Source organism: Crocodylus porosus, unplaced genomic scaffold (assembly GCF_001723895.1).
Source record: "Crocodylus porosus isolate Cpor-Errol unplaced genomic scaffold, CroPor_comp1, whole genome shotgun sequence".
Lineage (NCBI taxonomy): Eukaryota > Metazoa > Chordata > Crocodylia > Crocodylidae > Crocodylus > Crocodylus porosus.
In genome coordinates this window covers 2,411,718-2,434,199 of record NW_017728904.1, presented here as the reverse complement: position 1 = coordinate 2,434,199, position 22,482 = coordinate 2,411,718, and the positions used below count along the sequence as shown (strand labels likewise).

General features: G+C 42.1%; 1 protein-coding gene across 8 annotated transcripts in view; it reads right to left on the bottom strand.

Annotated features, from left to right (window-relative positions):
* POGZ (pogo transposable element with ZNF domain) overlaps window positions 1–22,004 on the bottom strand; it is a 32,439-nt gene extending 10,435 nt beyond the window's left edge. For 2 of the 8 annotated variants that reach the window (XM_019556942.1, XM_019556943.1), the window contains exons 1-9: window positions 21,846–22,004; window positions 19,555–19,713; window positions 9,304–9,351; window positions 6,261–6,436; window positions 4,848–4,956; window positions 4,070–4,363; window positions 2,878–3,072; window positions 1,946–2,055; window positions 1,217–1,551 (exon numbers count right to left, since the gene is read on the bottom strand). In XM_019556942.1, the coding sequence (XP_019412487.1) occupies window positions 1,217–1,551; window positions 1,946–2,055; window positions 2,878–3,072; window positions 4,070–4,363; window positions 4,848–4,956; window positions 6,261–6,436; window positions 9,304–9,351; window positions 19,555–19,713; window positions 21,846–21,969 (1,550 nt within the window). In that variant the 5' untranslated portion in view covers window positions 21,970–22,004. Of the gene's footprint in view, window positions 1–1,216; window positions 1,552–1,945; window positions 2,056–2,877; window positions 3,073–4,069; window positions 4,364–4,847; window positions 4,957–6,260; window positions 6,437–9,303; window positions 9,352–17,423; window positions 17,698–19,554; window positions 19,714–21,845 lie in introns of those variants that run through there. The other 6 variants (XM_019556945.1, XM_019556944.1, XM_019556946.1 and 3 more) reach the window with 6 other exon arrangements.
* Window positions 22,005–22,482: the final 478 nt, after the last annotated feature.

Sequence of the window (22,482 nt, the reverse complement as noted above, 5' to 3'; positions counted from 1 at the left end):
CTCTAGGTAACCTGTTCCAGAGCTTTACTACCCTCCTAGTGAGAAAGGTTTCCCTAATATCTAACCTAATTATTCATCAAACTAAACGCAACGTGCGTCTAGGGTGTGTGTCCTCCCTGCTCCTCTTGCCAAAACCATAACTGGCATGATGAAAACTCTCCTAACCAGCCACCTCTTGGGGGGGCAGGTAGACAGCATAATGGTGGGCATTTTGTCATAAAGGGCCAAAACATCTGTTGGAGAATTTCTGGTCTTGAATAAGGACATAGATAGAATTCTCCATTTGCCAAGACAAAGCTTACCAGGTCATAGACAAATTTGAATACTACCTATTGTCAAGATAAGACAAGATACAAGCTTTGTACTGTAGTTTTCTCTACAAATAGGAAATTACCTCTTCAGCCCTTGGGTTGTAACTGAACTGGATAAAGCAAGAGAGAACAATTCTTCATTAGGTTCCAGAAGTCAGGTTAGTGGTGAGTAGGGGCAGATCCAAGGGGCTTGCTCTGGTGCACTCACACCCCCTTTGATTCCTACTCTACTGAAAGTCTAAAACCAATTGTCTGGCATTGACAGCAGCATTTCTAGTCAGGCAGTGGTGAGGGATTCATCTGAATTTCATGGTTCATTGTAATCTACCTAATTCTGTCTAAACTCTTCATTCCTCAGGTGTTAACAACCCTCTCTCATTTTAATGGTCTCGATGTTCCACCAATCAAGCCAACCTTTGTTCTGCCATTTTGCTGTCTGTTACCTGCTCCCAGTAATGAAGCTCCTATTTTACAGGTCTGCAGACTGTTTTGAACTCGTTCCAATGACGTTATATTTGTTTTTGCTTCAATCTTTAACTGCATAATAGAGTCATAGGCCCCTAGCAAATTAATAATACTTCTAGTTTATTTTTAACTGGAGAAAAATATGCATTATTTTATGTACTGATGCACCTTGCCATTTGCATCCCCCTTTTCAAAATCCTTTATTTGCCTATAGTGGTAAGTGAAACTTTCCATCTGCATTTTCTGACAGAATCAGGATTCTATCACTCTGAGAGATGCATCTTTGCTACTGACTCATCCTGTGACCATGCCCAAAACATTTTCCCTCTCTGGGAGCTGTAGTGGTCCTGCAGACTAAAAGTAACTCAGTGTGAGTTCTGCAGACCAAATGTGTTAGAGATGCACTGCGCTGTTGTAACAACACATGACATCCATCTTACCGTATGTTGTTCTTTAGCCTCTTGGTGCAGTGTGGACACCGGAAGGATGTTGGGACCTTGGGGAAGTTCAGCAGCTGATTGACTTTGCCCCCATCCCGGCCATAGTAGAAATCATCTACTAACATGATGAGCTTGCTCTGGGATGAGTCCCCTATGTTTTCAGTTGGCTCTGGTGCTTTAGCAGGTGGGGACAGTGCAGGGATAGGCGTAGATGAGGGTGGTGAAGCAACAGCTGCAGTTTTTTCTGGAGATGGAGGCTTTGTTGACTGAATATTTGGTTCAGGTTCCAGGGATTTTCCTTTCTTGAGGAATTCAACCATATCAGGACAGCAGTACTAAAGGAGAAAGAGCCATACTAATGCTTACAGCATATCTAGCAGAAGTTTACTACAGATACCACAGGGGCTGGGTCCTCACTGGATCGCACAGGCTAAGTGGGCTAGGCCTTATTAGAACTGGAATACAAGACCTCCAAACACTGCCAAAGGGGTAATGTGGATTAAAGAGGGGTGCTCTTCTCTCTGTTTCAGTGCTGCTAGGTGAGATCAGAAAGGGCTTCATCAAGCTCCCACCTACCTGGGGTTATTCAAGATCTCAGTGCACAGTTTCCATTTCCCTTGCCACCTTCAGGTGTTATCTTTACCCAAACCCCTGCTCATGAAGGGGAATTTTTTGCACAAGATGACTGACAACAGTAACTCTGTAACTCATCCCAGAGCAGCAACTTACACACATGTGTCCTCTTAAAGCTTCAGTGACTCGGAACTGGGCGTTGCATCTTGGGCACACTTTCCGGCCGCCATCTTGCAAGTCAAACGTGGGGATAGGAGAGGAGCTGACTGTAATCAAGAGAGACTGGTAAGGCTGGTCAGGAATCTGGTCTTGCTCTTACACTCCAATTTAAATCTGGACCTGTCTTTTGGCTCCTGTGAAAATGCTTCTTTACAAAAGTGATAATTTTAACTGCTAACAGAACTTGGGATAAAAAGAATGGAAATATGCAGATATATGCTTATATATAATAGCCCACAGGACACACATGCTCCCTGTCCACCAGAAATTTGCTGTTCTCTTTGGGTTTCTCAACAGTACTCGGATAGACTTCTTGCAGCTAAAATCACCTTCTTTCAGTGTCCTGTCCATATCTCCCTTCTCCTAGCATCACTTCAGCACTTCTCTGTCCCCACCCACAGCAAGTTTACGTTTTTTGTCTTAGTGTCCAAGAACAGACAGAAGCCCAGGATCTGGATGGCTATAGAGGTGGTGTCATATTACCTTTAGCCTTTACCTCCCCAAAGGGAATGCCTTCTGTGGGGCAACAGCTGCACAGACTCTGCCCTTTTGTCTTTGTGGGTATTTGAAAAGAGCCCTGCATACCCTGTGGTGATGCATAAATAACAATTATACAGAGAAATGCCCCTGATCATTTTGTGTATGGACCACTCTGTGATCAGGCACCCACCAAGTAAAACTCTAGGCCAATCAAGAGACAACATTCAACAGTACAGCTGCTCGACACAAGCTTTTCTCCTCTTCCTTGAAATTGCAACATACTTTATTAACATTTTCTGCTCCAGAAACGGAATACTTGGAAGTTCTGTAGACTGCTGGGTTCTCAGACACACCAAGAGGACTGAAAATATAGCTGCTATTGTTCGTACCTTTTAGTGATGATGACTCCGAAACACTGGGTCTCTGGGAACTGTGTGCTGGGCTGTTGTTAGAAACCACGAGTGGACCAGGACTCTGCCCTAATGAAGGGACGGTATTCAGGGTATTCACCAGCTTAGCAACCTCATTGCTGTTCTCTCCAGTCACTCCAGGTCTTTTCACCGTCACAAAGCTTGCAATGCTCACTACCAAAAGGACAGAGAGTGGAGGGACATTTAGAAAGATCAGATCTAATGTACCAGGTGAACCCCTTGTTTAGCATGTCTCCTGCCTCCTGACATATCACATCAGACTACAGGTCTACCATGTAAGACTATAAATCCATCAATTCTGGTAAACACTGGGTGCATCTACACGTTGCCATATGGTGACATGTGTCAGTATTTCCAAAAGTAAGTTGCCATAGCAGCACATTATAACTGGGTAGTGTGACAGCTACCAGTGTCATAGCTGGCAATCACGTGTACACCCACATGATTACTACGTAGGACAATGTGTAGACACACCCACTGGTAGCTAGTGACCAATACCTGATTCATTAGAACTGGGTCTTGAGGACTGGAGGAGGAAAATACTTTCATGATCCCTCCAGCTAACAGTTTCCACTCAGAAACACAAGGCGTATGTATAGGTAACTGATGATCCACACTCCTTTTCTAAATCCAGCCATATACTTGACTCTAACTTCCTAAAGTTAATTACACCGCCTGAACCATTTGTCAAGAAGTATTTTAATTTGTTTGAGCTGTTTCCCATTATTTTTGAGAAATCCTTTGATTCTTGTACTATGAAGCAAGAACAAAAAAAGGGGAAATAATTAGTATCCACTTATACCTTCCTTAATTTTATAGCTTTACCATCCAAAACATACAAATGATTAATTATGCATTTTTGAGGGCCTTTTATTTGAGGATCTAAAAGCAGGCTAGACACAAGAATTAGTTAGTTCTCATATGGGCAGGGAAGATATGGAAGAATTACCTCTGTTTAACAGATGGGTAAACTGAGGCAAAGAGTGGTTAAGGGACTTGCCCACAGTCATGCAGTGTGTCAGTGACAGAGCCAGGAGTAGAACCCAGGAGTTCTGACTCCCACTGCCAGGCTCAAGCCACCTGGCACACATCTGAAGATCAAATGATAAGCAGTGTCATGGGTCCCATCACTTTCCATGGGAAGTCTTACCTAATTTGGGGTTAGTAGCTTGACTGGACTGCCCTGGCTGCTGCACAGTTAACTGTCCAAGTGTTGTTGGTTGCGTTGAAGTAGGAGTTGTGGAGGTGCTGGGAGTGGACTTACTTTGCTGTTGTGCCTGGGACTGTGGTACAGTGCTCCTGATGGTAAGCGTGGCCGGAATGACCGTAGTGAAAGTGTTGGTGGTGGGTCGGACCGGCATGGTTGTACCTGGTCTCACCTGGGCCATTTGAGAGAACACCTGAGGAACTCCAACTGCTGGTTTAACGAACTGTGTACCTGGGGCTTTGAAAAGAACACAAGATGCAGATACAGATACTAACTCCTTTTTGACAAGTCAGAAATCTAAACTGCCTGTTTTAAATGGAGATCATAGCTCTTCAACACACCAGAAAAGAGTTTCCTTTTCCAAGGTTGAAATGAACACAGACAAGGTAAAAATTCCATTTCCTACAATTTCAGGTAGGATTTTCACACAGGACTTAAATTACCTAAGAACACAAGCCCTGTTCATACTCAATGGGCTCACACTCCCGCAAACACTTATGCATGCATGTAATTTTAGGACAGTGAGCGACCCCAATGGGATGACATGCAGCAGCAAAATGTTCAGGGCCACAGGCACTTTGGAGAATTCCAGCTTTCAGGTGCTGACTGTCATGTAAGAAAGGAAAAGGTTTCCAAATAGTATTTTTCACTTCACATCCAACTGCTTGCACAGAAACAAAACTGTCACAACCTCATCTGTCTCAATAGATATTTTCCTCACCTGGGACTAAGGTAATGGGTCTAACTGTTTGGCCTTGCTGTACATTCAGGACAATTCCAACCTGATTCATTGTGTTTTGTACAGGCCGCACATTCCTCACAGGAAATCCCTGCATTTAAAAAAGTAAATTCATCATTAATTTATTGATCCCAACAACCTCGACACAGACACAGAGACAGACAATCAGAGCACAATTCTCCAACCACATTTTGGTATAATCATCTGAGCAGTGTTCCCCAACCCTCTCCTTAGGGGTTTGCTAGGTAAATTTTGGCTCGGATCCTTTACATTTCAGAGTTATTTAATGAGCAACTTGGCAAACACTCCTGAGAAGCCGCAACATGACAGAACCAGCATTTATTCAGCACAAAGTCTTTGTACTGATTAGAGTTGGGGTTGGATCCCAGCAGAAATCCAGCCACAGGGGACCCTTCCCATACATCTGTCAGAAAAGGTAAAGAATTTTGACATAAGCAGCCCTAGTCAGAGCAATGCCAGATGCAAACGATCACAGGGATCCAGTGCAACAAATAATATTCCAAGTATTTTTATTCTTAGCTTTTCAATTTTTTTGGAAGAGTTTAGGTTTTCTTTTTGTAAACTAAGCAGCACAGCACTGAGTAATCTGTGCAGTAAGGCTCTCAATAGAGCAGCATCATTCCTGTCACTACAGTGGGGCAACTCTGCTCCCTTCCCTTCCTGCTAGAACTGGGGTCCTGGAGTGCAATTTCTTGTTTCTACCTGTTGTTATCCTCTCCTCTGGCTACCTTCCTGCTCCCTGCTAAAAATCAATGGAAATAATTTTCTACAAGCTTAACAGCTGCTATAGTCACCCTCAAAGGGGAGGAAGGTCAAGTACTTTGGGACAGAACAAAGTGGAAGCTGCAAATAATAAGACTGACCAGCAAAGAATTTTCAAATAATACGTGCATTCACTTAATTAATTTAACAGCAATTTTTTGAACAACTGCAAGAGACTAACACAGACTAGTCAAACATTTCTAAGTAGCAGCTTGTTCTAGGCTTAATGTGGAAGTCCTTATTTAGGCAAAACTTCCAAAAGTCAGTGGAAGTTCTGATAAAGTTAGGTCCCATAAAATGAATGAAACAAAACCACTATTTCAAATCCAACTCAGTGCAGTAAGGCTTTGGCAAGCTCAGATCAATATGAAGCAGATAAATTACCCACAACACAGGGACTACTGAAAAGCAAGTCATTGCTGAATACAACTGAACTACAGCAGAGGCAGATTTACAACCCAAGCTCAACGCCCAGAGTACACAAGGCAAGACTGAAACTGGCGCCTGAGAATTTCTTAATTACTAAAGCAGTTCTTCTCACATGCATACTCAGTCTGTATGCAGCCATAGCCCAGAACCCCTGGTACATGGGTGAAGGCACACAAGACTCACCTGGGTTGTAATGAAAATAGGTTGGCTGGTCACTGGCGAATTAGTAACATGGTTAGCATTCTGCATGACCTGTACAGGTCGCAATACTGGCTGGGTTACCATTGTGCCCAGACCTGAGGTTGGGTTCTGGGTAAGGATTAATGGCTGTCCACTTTGCTGAACAAGAGGGTTGCCAGCTGCAAGAAGAAAAAGAAAGAAGTGGTTGACTAAAATCCATTATTTCCTCTCCCTCCAACTTTCCATTCTGAAGAATCAATGACAAATCTTGTCCTCTACAATTAGTATTAGTTACAGTGAACACACATTTAGAAACATTATCCAGAACTCCTACCCCTCCCACATATCCTTTTAGCAATTTTAACACTTCCACTGAGATTTTTCTGAGCTGCCTGGGGAAAAATGGGCACCCAAAACTTATAGGCAGTTTAAAAAAAAAAAATCTCAAAGATGGATTCCTTCTGTACCAGTACAACCTCTGAACACCTCTGTAGCATCATAAAGGGATTAGAAAAAGTTTCTTAGCTGGTGAAACAATTTTCCACATATGTTAACACTGAGAAAAAAAGCTATGAGACAGACCCCGCAGCAAACCCCAGTGTGCAGGGTTGTGTCAGGAGTACAACCATCCTGTAGTAGTGTAGAAATTCTGGGCAGTGCTGCCAAATGTAGACAGAGATACCACAACCATCATACTGAGGGCTGTGTCGCTTCCTGGTACAACTCAGACCTGGAAGCACACATGGCTGCCATCAAGCCATACAGCCCCTCTTCCTTTTGTATCTGGTGCCCCTCGGCACAATCCAATCTCACGTGCAGCTTCAATGTAAAGAAAAATCATCAAGCATATTCGGATCGCACAAGAGTAATCAAGATCACGAAAATACCTTAAAACTCTCTGAAGTCTTTGTCCTTTGAATTCAGGAACTTTTTATTAAACCAGGGTAACACTTCATTTACCCTGCATAGAGGCTTTAAAGCAGGGGAAAATACAGTGTCTTGTGTTCTCTGAATTCAATATCACACATTATATAAAATATTCCAACACAATCCCTTTGGTTTGTGAGAGTGATAATGCTGGTGTTTCCCTACTGTTGTGTCCCAATGCACCTCCATGGCCTGTTTCTATTACAGGCATTTCTAGTAATACTCCTTATAGAGTTGCTTAACACTTTCTATTATAAAACTGGTTTTTTGCATGTAGTTTTGCAAAATTTTAACTGTTCAGCTGCAGCACCCACTGCTTCTAGTTAAAGTTGCCTAAGGATAAGCAACCGAAAATGGTACTCATTTTTACAAAAATGTAACAGTTCAGGCTACAGGCTTCCATGACAGGTGTCTGCCTGTAACCGGAATTTTGGAAATTTCTGACATTTGAAAATTTGCAGCAGAAATTTCCTTAGTCCCTGGCATGTGCCTTTAGTGATCTCAAATTGGACCAGGTTTTTTGCCTTGAAAATCTCAGTTTGCACATACACTGGAGATCTGTTAGAGGCTGACTGCATTATTCTCCAAGAGCGTGAACTATTTCCACACAGCTCCCATATGGCAACCAACGTGAGCTTGTGCCCTCCCCACAGAGTGCTAGCATGCTCAATCCCAAGGCTGCAAGAAAATGTAGGGACTGATCAGGACTATCCCTGCAAAACTCTTCCTGGCAGCCAAGGGGCTAAGGTAACACTGGCACCAAGAGCAGGGAGACTGAGAACACAGCAGAGACAGCAATCTCCCCTCTGGCATCCAGACAAAATTAAGAGAAGGAAGGGTCTTGACATGCTGAATTAAATGAAGATGGGGGAAGAGAAGAGGGGACATGATAAGGCATAGGGATGCCACAGGGCGGAACAGTCTTAATCACTTAAAACACCCCCAACAAAGCCTGAAACATGTCAGGATTCTTGATCCCTATCATTTGCTGATGCCAGTAAACCAAGGTGAAATCTGCTGGCAAAGTATGTGTCTCACTCCCCTCTGCTGGCTGGTCCACATCATCTACTGCTACTAGCTAACTGCTTAACTCAAGTCTCTGTGGTAGTTCTAAAGACCCAACCCCCATACTGAACCACACGGAGGTTAGTATGACTCCACGTGATGTCATGCAACATCCGGCTCTCTGGGTTTGTTTGGTTTGATTTTTTTTTTTTTTTAATAAGCTTAGGAAATAATTTTATTACATTTTTAAGACAGGTAGGGTAAAAGAACTGTGTGATTGCAAAGTCAAGTGCTAAAAAGGTAGGAAATTCCGGGAGATTGCCTGTGCAACCTTAATTCACCCCCCTTTGCGCATATAACAATATTGACTTTAATTACATGATTACACACTGTATTTTCCACAGAATCCCTGCCTCATTTGTGCACAGAACAGGTGGTGCTCAGGGAATGAATCAAGGTTGTGAAGCAAGTGAGGCTTTGCTGTCTGTAGCAATTTATCTCTTTAAAAATGTTGGAAAGTCAGCAGTAAATGAACAAAGTGCCTGTAGGTAGAAAAAAAGGTGGTCCTAGGCCTGAGGCAGAGGACTTGTTACCCAAAGTAAATTCTACCCCTGCTTTTTCCATCATGTTTTTCAGTGGATACTGGGAAATTGACTGATAACTAACTCTTTACAGTATCTTTCCCAATTTCTACATGCCTTATTTAAGCCACTTGGGGCCTGATGTGAAAACATGCTGAGAGCTAGAATTACAACTGAAGTCAAGAGCCATGTTTCATATACGTGAAGTATTAAAGCAATATTAAATGTTCTGAAAAGATCAAACTGTAGACATCATAAATTTGACTTCCCAAATTAGTGGGACACTTAATATTGTTGACTTCAGTCTCTCTGTCTTGCATCTTCCTCTGTAGAATTGAAACATTCCAATCTCTCACAGGGAGACTATGAAGGCAAATTTATTCATGTTTGTGAACCACTCAGATATTGCAGCTATGAGTGTCACATTGAGTAAATTTTATACTACCATATTCAGGATTTAACTAGCACACAGTCAAAAAGGCATGGAGCTACTTAGTGAATAATGAGGATAAAAAGAAGGACTGAATAGCTACCCATTCTGTCAGCAGCATTGATCCTGTGCACTGACTGAGGCAGAGGTCCTGTGGAAAAAATAGCACATGATCATGTAACTCAAGATTGTATCAAAATGTATATGCACAAGAAAGCTGAATTAAGGTTGCACTGGTAAGCAGACAGGCAAATACTTTACCAAAAAAAGTCACTAGTGCCATCCCACACACGAAAGAACTATACTGGGATCTCCTTTCAATAAGCATTTCATGCAGTACTGGCAATTCAGGGAGTGTTGTTCTTCAAATTGTTATTGAGTCAATATTAGCTGGTATATATGCTGCCAGATATGGGGTCTTTCAAGAGTTAGAAAACCAAGATTATTAATGATGCGAGGGTGATACTTGTACAAGTAGTTAACACTGGGGTCTTAGCCAAAAACCAGTAAGGTTGAAAGTTATTCACCCTATAGGAACCCTGGTTCTCTAAGCCGTGTTGTCCACACAGATTCTGTTCCTGAGGTACGTATGTCCCAAGTGCACTTGAAGGGAAGGAACTAGTTTCATAGAGTTCAAAGGGGGAATCCATCAAATCTACTAACATGGTATTGAGGTCAGCGCTTTCCAAACTGGGAAAGGAGGGGGATTATGTATGAGGCTTTTCAGGAATTATGCCACTGCAAGAGTGGCCAGGATGGGAGGGCAATGCTGGGGGGATAGAATGGGTATGGATCCCAGACAGAAAAGCCAGCTTTATAAGTAAGTCTGGCTAAAAAATATCCTGCTTTGCAGCAAAATGTCCTGAACCTCTTTTGAACTACTTCTTTTGGCAGGTGTCATCCACTCAGCATCCAGGCTGTTGGAAATAGGGAAGCTGAGTTCCAATATAAAATCTGACTTGTTTTTGAAGACTGTCAGGCAGAGCTAACAGTGTGATGAGAAGCTACATCAAAAAGTTCAACAGACCCAACTTGCAGAACTGCTCGGACTTTGCTGGAACTACTATAATCATGTTTCAGTGTTACCCTTGTTATCATGGGAATAAGCAGCCGGAAAGGCATACATCCATCAGTCCCTACCTTTTAAGACTTTGACCATATGGGTGATCATCTTCTTTGGACTGTCTCAAGCTTGTCCACGTCCTTGTTAAAGTGTGGTGCCCAGAACTGGATGCAGTACTCCAGCTGCAGCCTCACCACTGCTGAGTAGAGTGGATGAAAAAGGCATGCATCATGACTCAAGTCCCTTCTACAAAAAAAAAAAAATGTTCAGCACTTTGGCCAGTGACAAAACACATCTGTTCTTGGGAATTTCCACTTGTGAAAAGTGTATGAACCTCCGTGCCATTTGTAGATCATTTCTGGTTGTGAAAAACTGCCTGCTGAGTTAAGTCACCAAGGTGTTCTGAAGACCAAGAAGTTGCAAAACCACTGATATGATTTAGCTCCAGCTGCATGACCTCCTGACAGAAAAGGGATGATTCCCCTCTGTTGACACAATACAGTGCTGTACTGCTGCCAATCTGGATCTGTACTATGGATTTTTGAAGAAGCAGGAAACATTTTGCATTACCGTGGTCAACAGTTCCAAGTTCTAGAATGTCAGTATGGAGGCAAGATCCTTGAGGGGACCATTTGAAATAAAACGTTCACATTTGATCAATTTTCTAGCTTCAGACCACATGGGAATAGTCTTCTTGTTGTTCCTTAGGCACAGTGACTCACTCAGAGGCAAGTTACACATGTGACTGTTCCTAAAGGTGAGACTGTAGTAGCGGCAGTTTTATACACTCACATCCCAAGAGGTGACAAGGCACAAAGTAGTCAAAACATCTGCTGCTTAAGACAACATTAGCCTGGATTAAAGGATGAAAATTATATTTGTGAAGTCAATTTTTGTCATCATAATTCTGAGGTTCCAATATCTTGATTCCATTTTTCAAATCTGGTGATGCGAGGTGCTGGGAAGGGTACAATAGTGCACAGCTGAAGAAGTCTTTCCACCAGTCCTTAACAAGGACTTCTTGTGGGACTGAGAACAGGGCACACAACCTAAAACTCCCAGGTATGTTCCCACTGATGTTCTTGAGCGATCTCAAAGTTAGCGAATGAGATTTCATTTTGTCTGGAATCTTGTGGAAGGTAAATTTTCACTGATCTTGAGTTTCACAATACTCCAAGCTGGTGTCTGCACACTTTTTTTATCATTGGCTTTGAAGTGAAGTAAGATCCCAAGGGGCTGTGAACTCCCCATATCCAAGTCAGTCACCTGCTTGGGTCTCTTTCCTCCTATCAGCCAGTCACTGGGTAATTAGGTGAATCCAGGTCTCTCCTCTTCTCTTCTAAGTGAGTTGCCATTACTGCCAGATACTCCATGCAAACCCTTCGGGCCACAGACATACCAAAACACAGGACCTCTTCTAGTATTGAGATGCTCCTATAAAGAATCTGAGGCATTTTTTATGGGATGTATGAACTGGTATCTCACTACCAGCCTCCTGCAGGCCAAGAGGAGCAAACCAGCCCTGAAGAACTAATGAGAACAAATATTACAGACTGGGATCACCATCCTGATTTTGAAACGGTGGATAAAGACAAGACTCTGAGAGCTGAAGGTCCAGGATGGATGGCAAATCCCTTTTCTTTTTTGGGATCAAAAAGGAAGTGCTATAAAACCTACTGCGCCTGAAGAGTATATCCTTTCTTGCTCCCAGCTGTACAAAAGGAATCTACTTGTTTTAACACTCTGTCATGAGATGGGTTCCCAGAAAAAGAGTGGAGGGGTAAGGATTGAAACTGAAGAGACTAAACTGGTTTCACTGGTTAGGACCCACCATTCCAGGGTAAAGCTTGCTTAATAAAATCCTGAAAATAAGACAGATAACAGGACAAAAGTAAACCTCATGTGGCCCCACAGGTTCTCAATCTTTGCTTCAAACCCACTGCCTAGTGGAAGCCAAGGATCATATCTTCAAGAGTGGTTCCAAGATCTTCTGCAGCCAAGTGCAAGACTGACCAGAGGAGCAATGGGAGGGATAGGTGTTGGAGTAAGCGTCGCCTTTGAGTCAGGACACAGAAACTCTTAAAAACATAAACATTGGCTTGGGATCCTTGAAGGACATAATGGACACATCTGTTTTGTTACTGGCAAGTCTGTAGCTCAAATAACTGATTTCCCCGATTGTTACATAGGGTTCCCACAGGACTGAAGTCACAACACAGTTATTCTAATGGCCACTGCACACAATGTGGTGTCAGATACATCCAGCACAGCTTGGAGCGAAGTATTAACAATCAGATGTCCATTGGCTATGACAGACTATTTCCTCCTGATGTTCTTGAGAAGCCTATTTATAAACAAAGACACCTTTTGATAGTCAGTCTCCATCTGGAGGCTGGCTGCATGAGAAACTTTACAGGTGAAGAAGCCCAATTTTTTCATCCTTCTCTCTCAGCATGTGCTTGGTAAGCCCCTGCTGTTTTGATCTCTCCTAAACTGCTGGAGATGTAATTAAAAATACTCAAATCCCTTAACAAGGATCCATTGCTTCCTGACATCTCTTTTCAGCTGTCCAGGACAAATGCAGATGTATGCCATATACTTTTGCAGTCTCAGCAGACTTTTACAAAGTGCATGGTAAGCCTTGCTGGTGTAGAAAGAGGTAGACTATTCAAGATCCTGTCCATCTACACTGACTGCCTTTGACTCCTTCCAAGACACGTTCAGTTCTTTGACACCCCTGGTTTAAGGTGTTCCAACTCCTCCAGCCCGGTAGGCCAGATGAGGGTTGCTGGGCCAGTCTATGGGCCAGACTGGGACCATGCACTACAGCCAGCACTCAGGATCCTAGAATAGGGGGTCCTAACCAATGTAACCCGCTGCTGAACCCCTCTGCTGGCATGGGACACATACTGCATGCAATGCTCTACCAGATGCACCTTATGCGCTGGCTCTGGTGCCGTCTGATCTGGACTGGCTCTGGAGCCAAGACTCAGGGTTGGTTCAGTGCAGGTACCTCATGTGATGCATGCCCTGGACTGACTCCTTGTGGTGCACACAGTGCTCATGGAGCCAGGTCTAGCCCATACCAGACTAACTCCACATGCTGCACAGTGTGTGGGGTCAGCCCAAGACCCACGGGCTAGATCACAGTGCTCCACAAGCCACATCTAGCCAAGGACTGTTTGCCTGATACCCCTGCCTTAAAACAACCGAGACAGATCTAAGTAGATCCATTATCTAGGTGTGAATGAAGAAAACAGCAGACATCAGTTGCTCTTCCCCTTGCAACCGATGCTCCTGGCTCTTCTCATGCCTTTTAGGCATGTGTGAAATGTTTAATTTGTTTCTAGGAACAGTGATTGAGATATTAGGATAGTTGATGTAATAGGTTTTCTGGAATATGGTTATATGCCCCCATATGTCTGATAACAACTGTTATCCGCTGATATGGGTAGAAGTACAGAGATGGAGGATGGTACCAAGTAGCAGAGCAACCTCTGGGAGCCTTAGACAGCTTTTTATCTAAAATTCTCTAGAATCCCTCTCTGAATATCTCTGTGCTATCCAGGCAGGGGAAGATGCTTGGTTGAAAGGTAAGCCTCTGCTATACTCAGCTGAGAAAGAGGAAAAGGACTACAAGGGGAGGGCCAGTTTCTCAAGTGTACCCTATCTAAGCATAGGAGAGGCCGGTACCAGTGACCCAGAAGCTTCTGTTTGTATGTCACCACCTTTAATCTTTTAAGGAGAGAAGACACTGCTGTCTGTGGGTTTTATATATCTTTTAGCACAGCACATGGTTTAGATGCTGCAGTAGTGGGTACCAAGGAGGAAGGACTACTATCTCAGATGCACTGAATGCTGAGGCTCCTAATACTGAGGCATTGGTGAGGGCTAAAGAGTTAGTATCAAATTTGTACCTGATTTAGACATGACCCTAGTACTGATTTAGAAGGCAGTGCCTGGGCACCAGAAGTTCTCAGTTTTATGGCCGATGGATGAATGAAAATGATAAATCATGAACTTTACAACCCTTTCATCCCAGTCTGTCAGGGAGAACAACTTCAGCCAGGCTCATCTTCGGAGTGCGGCACCTTCCTGCCCGTCAGACATCAGTGCTGACAATACTGACAGACAGTCCACTCTGTAGTGAATGTGGTTTGAAATCTCAAGATACAGTCCTGGATTCCCAGGGCCACTAGGAAAAAACAATGCTGTGACCAAGCGCAGCTTTTACTGGGCAAAGTGTCATAGAATCATAGAAGCAGGGTCAGAAGGGACCTTGTAGATCTTCCAGTCCGACCCTCCGCCTGGGCGGGAGAAAAACTGGACTCAAATGGAGTCCCGCCAGGTAGGCATCAAGCCTCTTCTTAAAGACCCCCAGGGTAGGAGCCAGCACCACTTCCCTTGGAAGTTGGTTCCAGCTTCTAGCCGCCCTAACTGTGAAGTAGTTCTTGCGGATGTCTAATCTAAATAAAGACCAGTCTTAAAATCCATGTGACTTGGCTTTTGACCCAATCCCAGAACCCCAGTATAAGGGGAAGATGAGAGTTGAACTACCTGAAACATGAAAATTACACTTGTTGGCAATAAATACGTGACAGAGAGAAAAACACACCAACTAAACTACATGGCAGGTGGAGTAAGCAGATCCTACAGAGCTCCATCTTACAGTTGTGGGAGATACACAGATGCTAAGAGGACACCTGTGTGCTCCACACTTTAAACCCTTAAATGAGGCAGTATGAAAGTACCCATGCAACATGCCCAATGGGAAATGAAAGCATCTAATCCCATGTGCCTGGAGAACATATGTATCAAGAAAGGAATCTGTGTGGACTGTCACCCCAAGGAAAGAATGGCATTCTGTTTTAATTAGATGTAGCACTCTCTCTCCCTTTCTGTCCTAATCTGCCATATAGTCTTGTTGTGTGCCATTAGGCAGTTTTTGTACATTAGTCACAAACAAAATATTTCCTTTGTCTAATTTCAATATTTCAGGTGTGAAATCCCTTTGTGATTCTTGCTGTGAAAAGTGTTACAGAAGTACAAGATACATTCTGATTTGATGGGGGATTTATTACAAAAAGTCAAAGTATCACATCGATGTGCACCTACCACATTTTCTTATTAGCAACACTGGAGCAACCCTTTATAAAAAAAAAATCAAAGCTGACAGACAAGTATCACACCTTCTAGTTACATATGTAAACACCAGGGAGAGAGAAGGATTATAGGTTAGGATAGGACAAACATGTGTAACAAGGAGCACTCAAAGAAAATTCAGGCTGAATGCCTGTTTGAATGACTGTCTGAAAGCTCAACTACGTTAGACTATAAAAGTCTCCCCAAGGGAAGTAGTGGAAGCCCAAGAGCTTTGGACTTTAAAATCAAGCAGTAGAGAAAAATGCAGCTCTAGCAGGGTGATGAAATAGATAGCTAATAGGTAATTTCCACCTATAGCTTCTGCAATTCTATTTTCTGATTCATGAATGGATGAGTCCACTCCACTATGCCCTCCTACTCTGCTCTTCTGGCGAGCTAGTGTCTAGGATGTTTTAATATTGAGAAGTCTGACACCCCCATGAAGGAATTCCCACACCAACTTGGTTACTGAAGGCTCAGCTGGCATAGAAGCTACATTTTTATTAATGTGGATGTTGTTGCTTTGGGTAGGTTATGTTTTAGGCCTGCTAGGTTGTGTGTAGCGGTACCTTTATCCCAGAGTAGGGATGTCGAACATACAACTCCTGGGGGTGGGTCATCTGGCCTGTGGAACTTCTGGCTGCAGCTGCCAGCAGCAAAGGAGTTAATGCCATCACCACTCAGCCCTGGTGCCACCGCTCAGCCTGTTTGCTGTGGCTGCTGTGTCAGCACAGCAAGCATTCAGAGGGTGAATGGTGCTATCCAATTTAGCATTTTCAATTGCTGATGGCAACTAAAATCAGTGACAATTGGCAAAGTGGGTGGAGCACAGGAGTGGTTAACTCCCTGGCTGCTGACAGCATAGATAGTGGCTTCAAGCAGCCGCAGCCAGATCCTACATGGGTCAGATCCAGAAGTGGACTATTTGGTCTCTGAAAAGCCTCATGATCCAGACTTGGCCTGCCACCTCATTTGTTTGACACCCCTGTCCTAAGGAAACACTGTTTATCTTGGCTGACAGGACGGAAGACATTTAACAGGTCCTTTGCAACAAGCCTTTTGATTTGGAACTGTTTTTAATGAATATAAATAAAACAATGCACAACAAGACAGATCATGAATGTAAAAAACTGCTAAAAGCTGGCATAATTCCCGATGTGGCTCCTTTTGTGAGCCATAGTTGCAATTTAAACCAGGACCTGATCCTCAGAGTTACTGGGACAGCAGAGACAACCAGAATCGTAGAGGTGACAGATGTCCATATGGCACTCTGCCATTTAAATCCCCACTGGCAGTGAACCAAAAGGGATTCCCCTGTGACTACTGCCTCAGAAAGCAACTACTCAGGAATGAAAAGGCCATATTCACAGCCAAATATATATACACACACACACACATATACATATATATATATATATATACACACACACATATATACATATACGTACATATATACATATATACATATACATACACACACACACACACACACATTTATTTATTTCTGGTCTTAAAAGTTAATGGGCAAAATCTCTCTCCTTTGTTGTACCTGTCCAATCAAGAAGGAAATCTAGCCTAACTCATGTAAATCGAAGGGCTCTAGAGAGATGTAGAAAATAGGTGTGCTTTTATAGTTCCTTTCATCCCAAGGAATCCCCAACACACTTTACAAATTTAAACTGCTATCAGCAAACAAAAACTACATTTAGCGGTAGGTCACAACCCAGTCAGCCAGTCTCAATTTTTTTAAGATAAATTAAGGGGAATAACTTATGCATTCCTTTCCACTTCCACATTGCCTACTACGCTCTCAATAATACATTCCAGCACTCCATACAGCTGCCAGTTCTGTCTCTAACAGACACCAAAAAACAACACAAACAGCAATTTAACCCAATTTGTGCCTTAATGCAAGACTTTAACAGTGATAACTTAGACTTTGACACCAACCTAGTCTGTGCACATACTGCTGAGACCCTGCAAGGTACTGACACTGTCCCTTCCTCCCTTGCACATACCTCCCTTTAAAGTTCTGCTTTAGATTTCTGCAGGGATCAAAGTGTTGCTTCCTGGTCAAGGGTTGGCCAAAAAATTCTACAAGCCCTCAGGAATGCTTCTCAATATGCAGAAGTACATCCCGTGATGGCCACAGGTCCCAACATGCGGTATTTTAGTGCAGCCTGGGACCAGAGCAAATGATGAGCAGCTCCAAGGTTACAGCAAGCTGTCAATGGCATTCAAAGTTGGGTAGAGTTCAGGCAACCCCTGTTTAAGCAAACAAGCCCTGCAATGCTCCACGTTGCATCTTTTCATTCATTTGCATGGACTGTTGGATTGTTGTTCAGCCACAGGTTTTCTACAAGCCCCACACAAAGAAAAATAGCTACGGAGAGCAACAGATCGAGTCAAGGTAAAATGTCTTAATGTTTTAATCTCTTCCCTGAGGATTAAATAAACTGAAGGCAGTGACATTTGCCCAGTGACAACTGCTAACACTTTCTTAACAGCCAGAAAAAAGATAATCGTGGTTAACCACAACTATGCCCCAAATCTTTAATATAGCTATTGGAGCAACAGCTGCATAGGAATGTAATACTAGCCATTCACGGCAAAGGCATTAACCGTACTTAGTGCCCTTGGACCTAGTTCATTAGGGAGAGAACTTCGTGTGCATCTGTGATTTATATAAAATACAGACTGAAATTTTCTTTCAAAGTAGCCTGTGGCATTGTACTAGTAATCCTGCTAACCCGCCCATGTTCTAGATGTCCAAAGGGAATGTTTGGCACATTCAGACTCTATGCAGCAGGGATTGAAAGAGGCAGACAAAACAGTCAGGTTTTGTTTTCAGTCTCTAGGCCTCCTCCCTACATGCTCAGATGAGACTGCAGCTTTGAATTAGATTCCCATGGCAAGAACTTACCAAGACACTTATTTTTAGACTGCCCCCCTCAAAAAATAAAGAAAAAAAGGGACAAATAAGAGGGAGTTTGTCAGTCTTGACAGGATTAGAATAGAGGTACAGTCATTAGTGATGTGATAAATAATGCTCTGGATTCAGCTGCAACACAAATTCAACCTTCTACATGAAATTTGGAAACATCTGGACAGTGACCCTCCAAATGTAGAGATTTGGATACCCCTTTCCCAAGTTCAGGTTTACTGATTGGTGCCTATTGCTAACATAGCCTTTTAAGACTGAATACTATCAGCTAGTAATCATACATGCTTTGCTTTTTTAGTATTGACCTAATTAGCATGCTAGTATGGCAGGGATTTTTATTAAGTACCTGTAATTGATTCATAGCCTCCCTCTAAACCTAATTTTTCTCACTGAAACAACGAACATTAAAAATATATGACTGTTGTCTTAGCTAAGGCTTTCAAAATGTTCTGAAAACCTACTGTTCAATAAACAAGTCACTATTCCAAATAAAGCACAGCTCTTGATTTTTTACTTGGATATCAGAACTCATTTGCCATAGAAAACTAGTACTGGATTTTTCTTTATAATGTGGGATTGTCAAACATTGACTAATAAATCTTACATTTATACAGCCCCTTAAATCCCCAAAAGGATCCCTAACATACTTTATGAATTTAATGCACTGAAATACAAAATTACCCAGAGATTACTTTAGCCATCCTGAAAATGAAGCAAAACAGCTGTCTAACAGCAAACTGAACAACAATTTTAGTACCAGAAATGAGAAATACCGTATCCAACTCAAAGAGCAGGAAGAATTGAAGGCAAGAGGACTGCTCAAGTTGGAAGTTGGCTAACAATTCCATTTTGACACCTCTACTCTTGCAAAATGCACTCTGATGATACCCAGGTGACCATAACTAGACAGGCCTTTAGTTTTCCATCTTATCTAAAAGCCAACACAATCTCAGTACTTTCTCCCAATGTCAGGGCACTGGGTTTGGTACCAAGTTATAGAAAAGAAAAACCAGCACCACTTCTTCCACCACCTGCAGATTTTCAGAAGTCTCCCATTTAAACACTGGTCTGACCCATCCCTGCTGAGTTTGTGACATCTCACAGGATCACAGTACCAGACAGGATAACTACAAATGAGGCCTAACATTTCCCCTCAAGACCCACGTGTACAAAGCATTCTAAATATTGAAAGTGGTTCTGCTTACCATTGTCGTCTGCAAACAGTGTCACTAGTGTCTTCTTAGCACTGTCACTATTTTGAGCCCCACTGCTACTGACCGACGTGGCTGTAGAGAGATTACCGCCTATGGAGGCATGGGCAACAATTGGCAGAGGGGCAGAGACAGGCTGCAGACTCACTGAAACTGCCAGGAAGGAATTGCATAATCACATTTAGAAAAAAAAAGCACAGAGGTAGTACAACGTGTTTGTACAGATGCTATGATAGCATGTACTTGATTGTACTGCTGTACTTTTTCACCAAGTAAATCCTGTACTTTCAAGAAATCCTGCTTTCTTGTCTCTGTATTTTCTACTAAGCAGCACAAGCAAGGAAAGTTATTCGACCAGTTCAACACCATGATGATTTCTTTGTTAAGCAGATTGTGCCCCATACCCACCCACCCCTGACTGAATCCCTTTCTCTTTCCTGGTACCATCTATCTTGGCATCGTCTCCAATTGCCACACAAAGCTCCCTCAAATTCTGCTCTAGCAGGAAGAGCAAGAGAAAAAAGGTGGCACCAGAAAGCTGTAAAACTACATCCCCTCTTTGGGAACCACAGCTACATCTTCTTCACCTTCCATTATATTCATCAGCTACTCGCTTTTTAAAAGTCCAAGTGTCAAACGCTCTTCTAGACTTCCAATGTTTACTACCAGATGTGCCAAACAGCTACTGCCAAGATATTTAAGTATCAAGAATGCCTCCAGCACATTTCACACTAGGATCAGAATGTAGAATCACAGTAATGAGACATGCAAGAGACCTGTCAGATCGCTAGAACTAGCCCTGTGCTACAGTATAACACAGCCCCTATTGGTGCAAAATATTAAACTGATGCTATGCTTTATTTTAGCCAAAAGGCAAAGAAAAAGCAATTCAAATAGCCAAACAACAGACTAATGTACGCAATATGCCCGTCTGCTCCACCCACATACATAGCTAGGAAAATACTTCTTTTTCTTTTTAAACACACACCAGACTCTCAAGAATTTCAGATGAATCAAAGGGAGAGTGAATAAATATTTTATTCATATTATGCCTACTCTTTAGTTTTAAATAAATCATTTAACGCTAATCATAATTTTAATAAATATTTTGTTTAAATTTCACGCACAGCCAAATTCAACATGTTGATAACAGCTCAAGTCAATATTTATGAAGCATCGTTCTTATATAAAAGAACCCAATTCAGATACTGAACTGGATTTATTAAGTAATGACTGAAAAATGGAAGTTTTAGCTACCTATTATGTCTCTTTAATGTTCAGACTCGTTAAAAGAAAACTACTATATGAAAAGATATTCTAAAAGGCATATTTAAGTATGAACAAGAAAGATCCACGACTCTTCAAATGTACATAGTTTGAAGACAATAGGACTACATGTTACAGGGGTGTAGGTTGCAGCTGTGTTGGTCTAAGGACTTAGGCAGACAAGGTTCTTTGGGTAAATCTGATATCTTTTATTAGACCAACTCAAAATAAAAGATAAAAGATATCAGATTTACCCAAAGAACCTTGTCTCTATAGGACTACATGGGTACTTAAAGTTAAGCATGCATGTGTTCACAAGATCAGGGTCAAAAAAATCAATTGTGTTAAAAAAAGAAGAGTAATTAAGAATCATACAAGTTGTCATCTTGACAGTCTGACAATATAAGCAAGGAAATGCCATTCATATAGGCAAGGTGGCAGGGTGTCAGGTTTTCAAAGCTGCTAGATGGAACATAGTAGTTAGTTATTATTTAGCATTTATATGTAGTAAAGTACAATGTAAGATGTGAAGAACTAGAGACATACCATTTGTCTTGCGAATTATAAATTCACTGCTTGTAAAAAACAATTACTTTGGCTGATTTAACATTAGGCAAGTAACTGCTTACAGTTGCCTCCTCTGAAAATAGTAACAAAAAGACACCTTGCCTTCTAACAACTTTGAAAATCTTTTGTTTCCGATGGATTCCATCCATGGATATTTCCCATTTCTTAACAGAGTTGTAAACAGGAGGTCTATCTGCTGAACGACCACCAAAATGTCAGCTCCTGCTGTCATGCACAGAAGGTTTACTCACAATTACGGAGACAGTGAACAGCATCAGGAATGTCTAACTGTTCAGAAAATTAACACTTTATGTACTTTAGTGTATATGTCATTTGATACCTAAAAATTTACTGGAGAGGACATAACTGATCACTGCAGTTTCCCATTAAATATAGATACTCTGCAGCACAACATCCATGTCTTGCATAATTCTAACTAAATAGCTCTTTACCCGTAGCAGTTTTATCAACTGAATTATAATCTTCGACAACAGAATCTTCAATCACATCACTGATTTTCTGCCATGGCTCCAGCTCCTCCTCCTCACATTCCATGAAAAGGTCGGTGTCCGCCATCCTGCAAAGGGAAGAGAGGAAAAGACCTTTAGTGGCCACCAGGAAAACAAGATTCACCAAGTAGCAAGCATCATAACACAAAAGATTCTCATTCCAGATCTATTAGTAATGTTCTCATTTTCCCCTCCAATGAAGAATATACAGTACTCCAAACTAAAAAATTCCTTTTGTTACTCATTTTAGAACCAAATCCATGTGTTGCTTTAAAAGCTAAGTTTTTATTCCCATTCCAAAAATAAAATTGGAGGTTGCTCCTCGATATTTTTTCCGCAACATCAAATCTTGTCTTTCCTATTACTGCTTACCCCAACAGCCAGCCCCAAAACTTATGATTTTTTTAAAAATCAGGAATTTAAATAAAAGAATAAATGTTTTCCCCTATATTTTAGAACCACCACCATTTTAAGTATGGAAAATTCAACTTTACATGCGTATAAAGTGCACTCCTATAAAAACTGAAGACCCTTGCTCCTGCACTACTCCCAGACCCGTTATAGCCTCCAACTCCCCCTG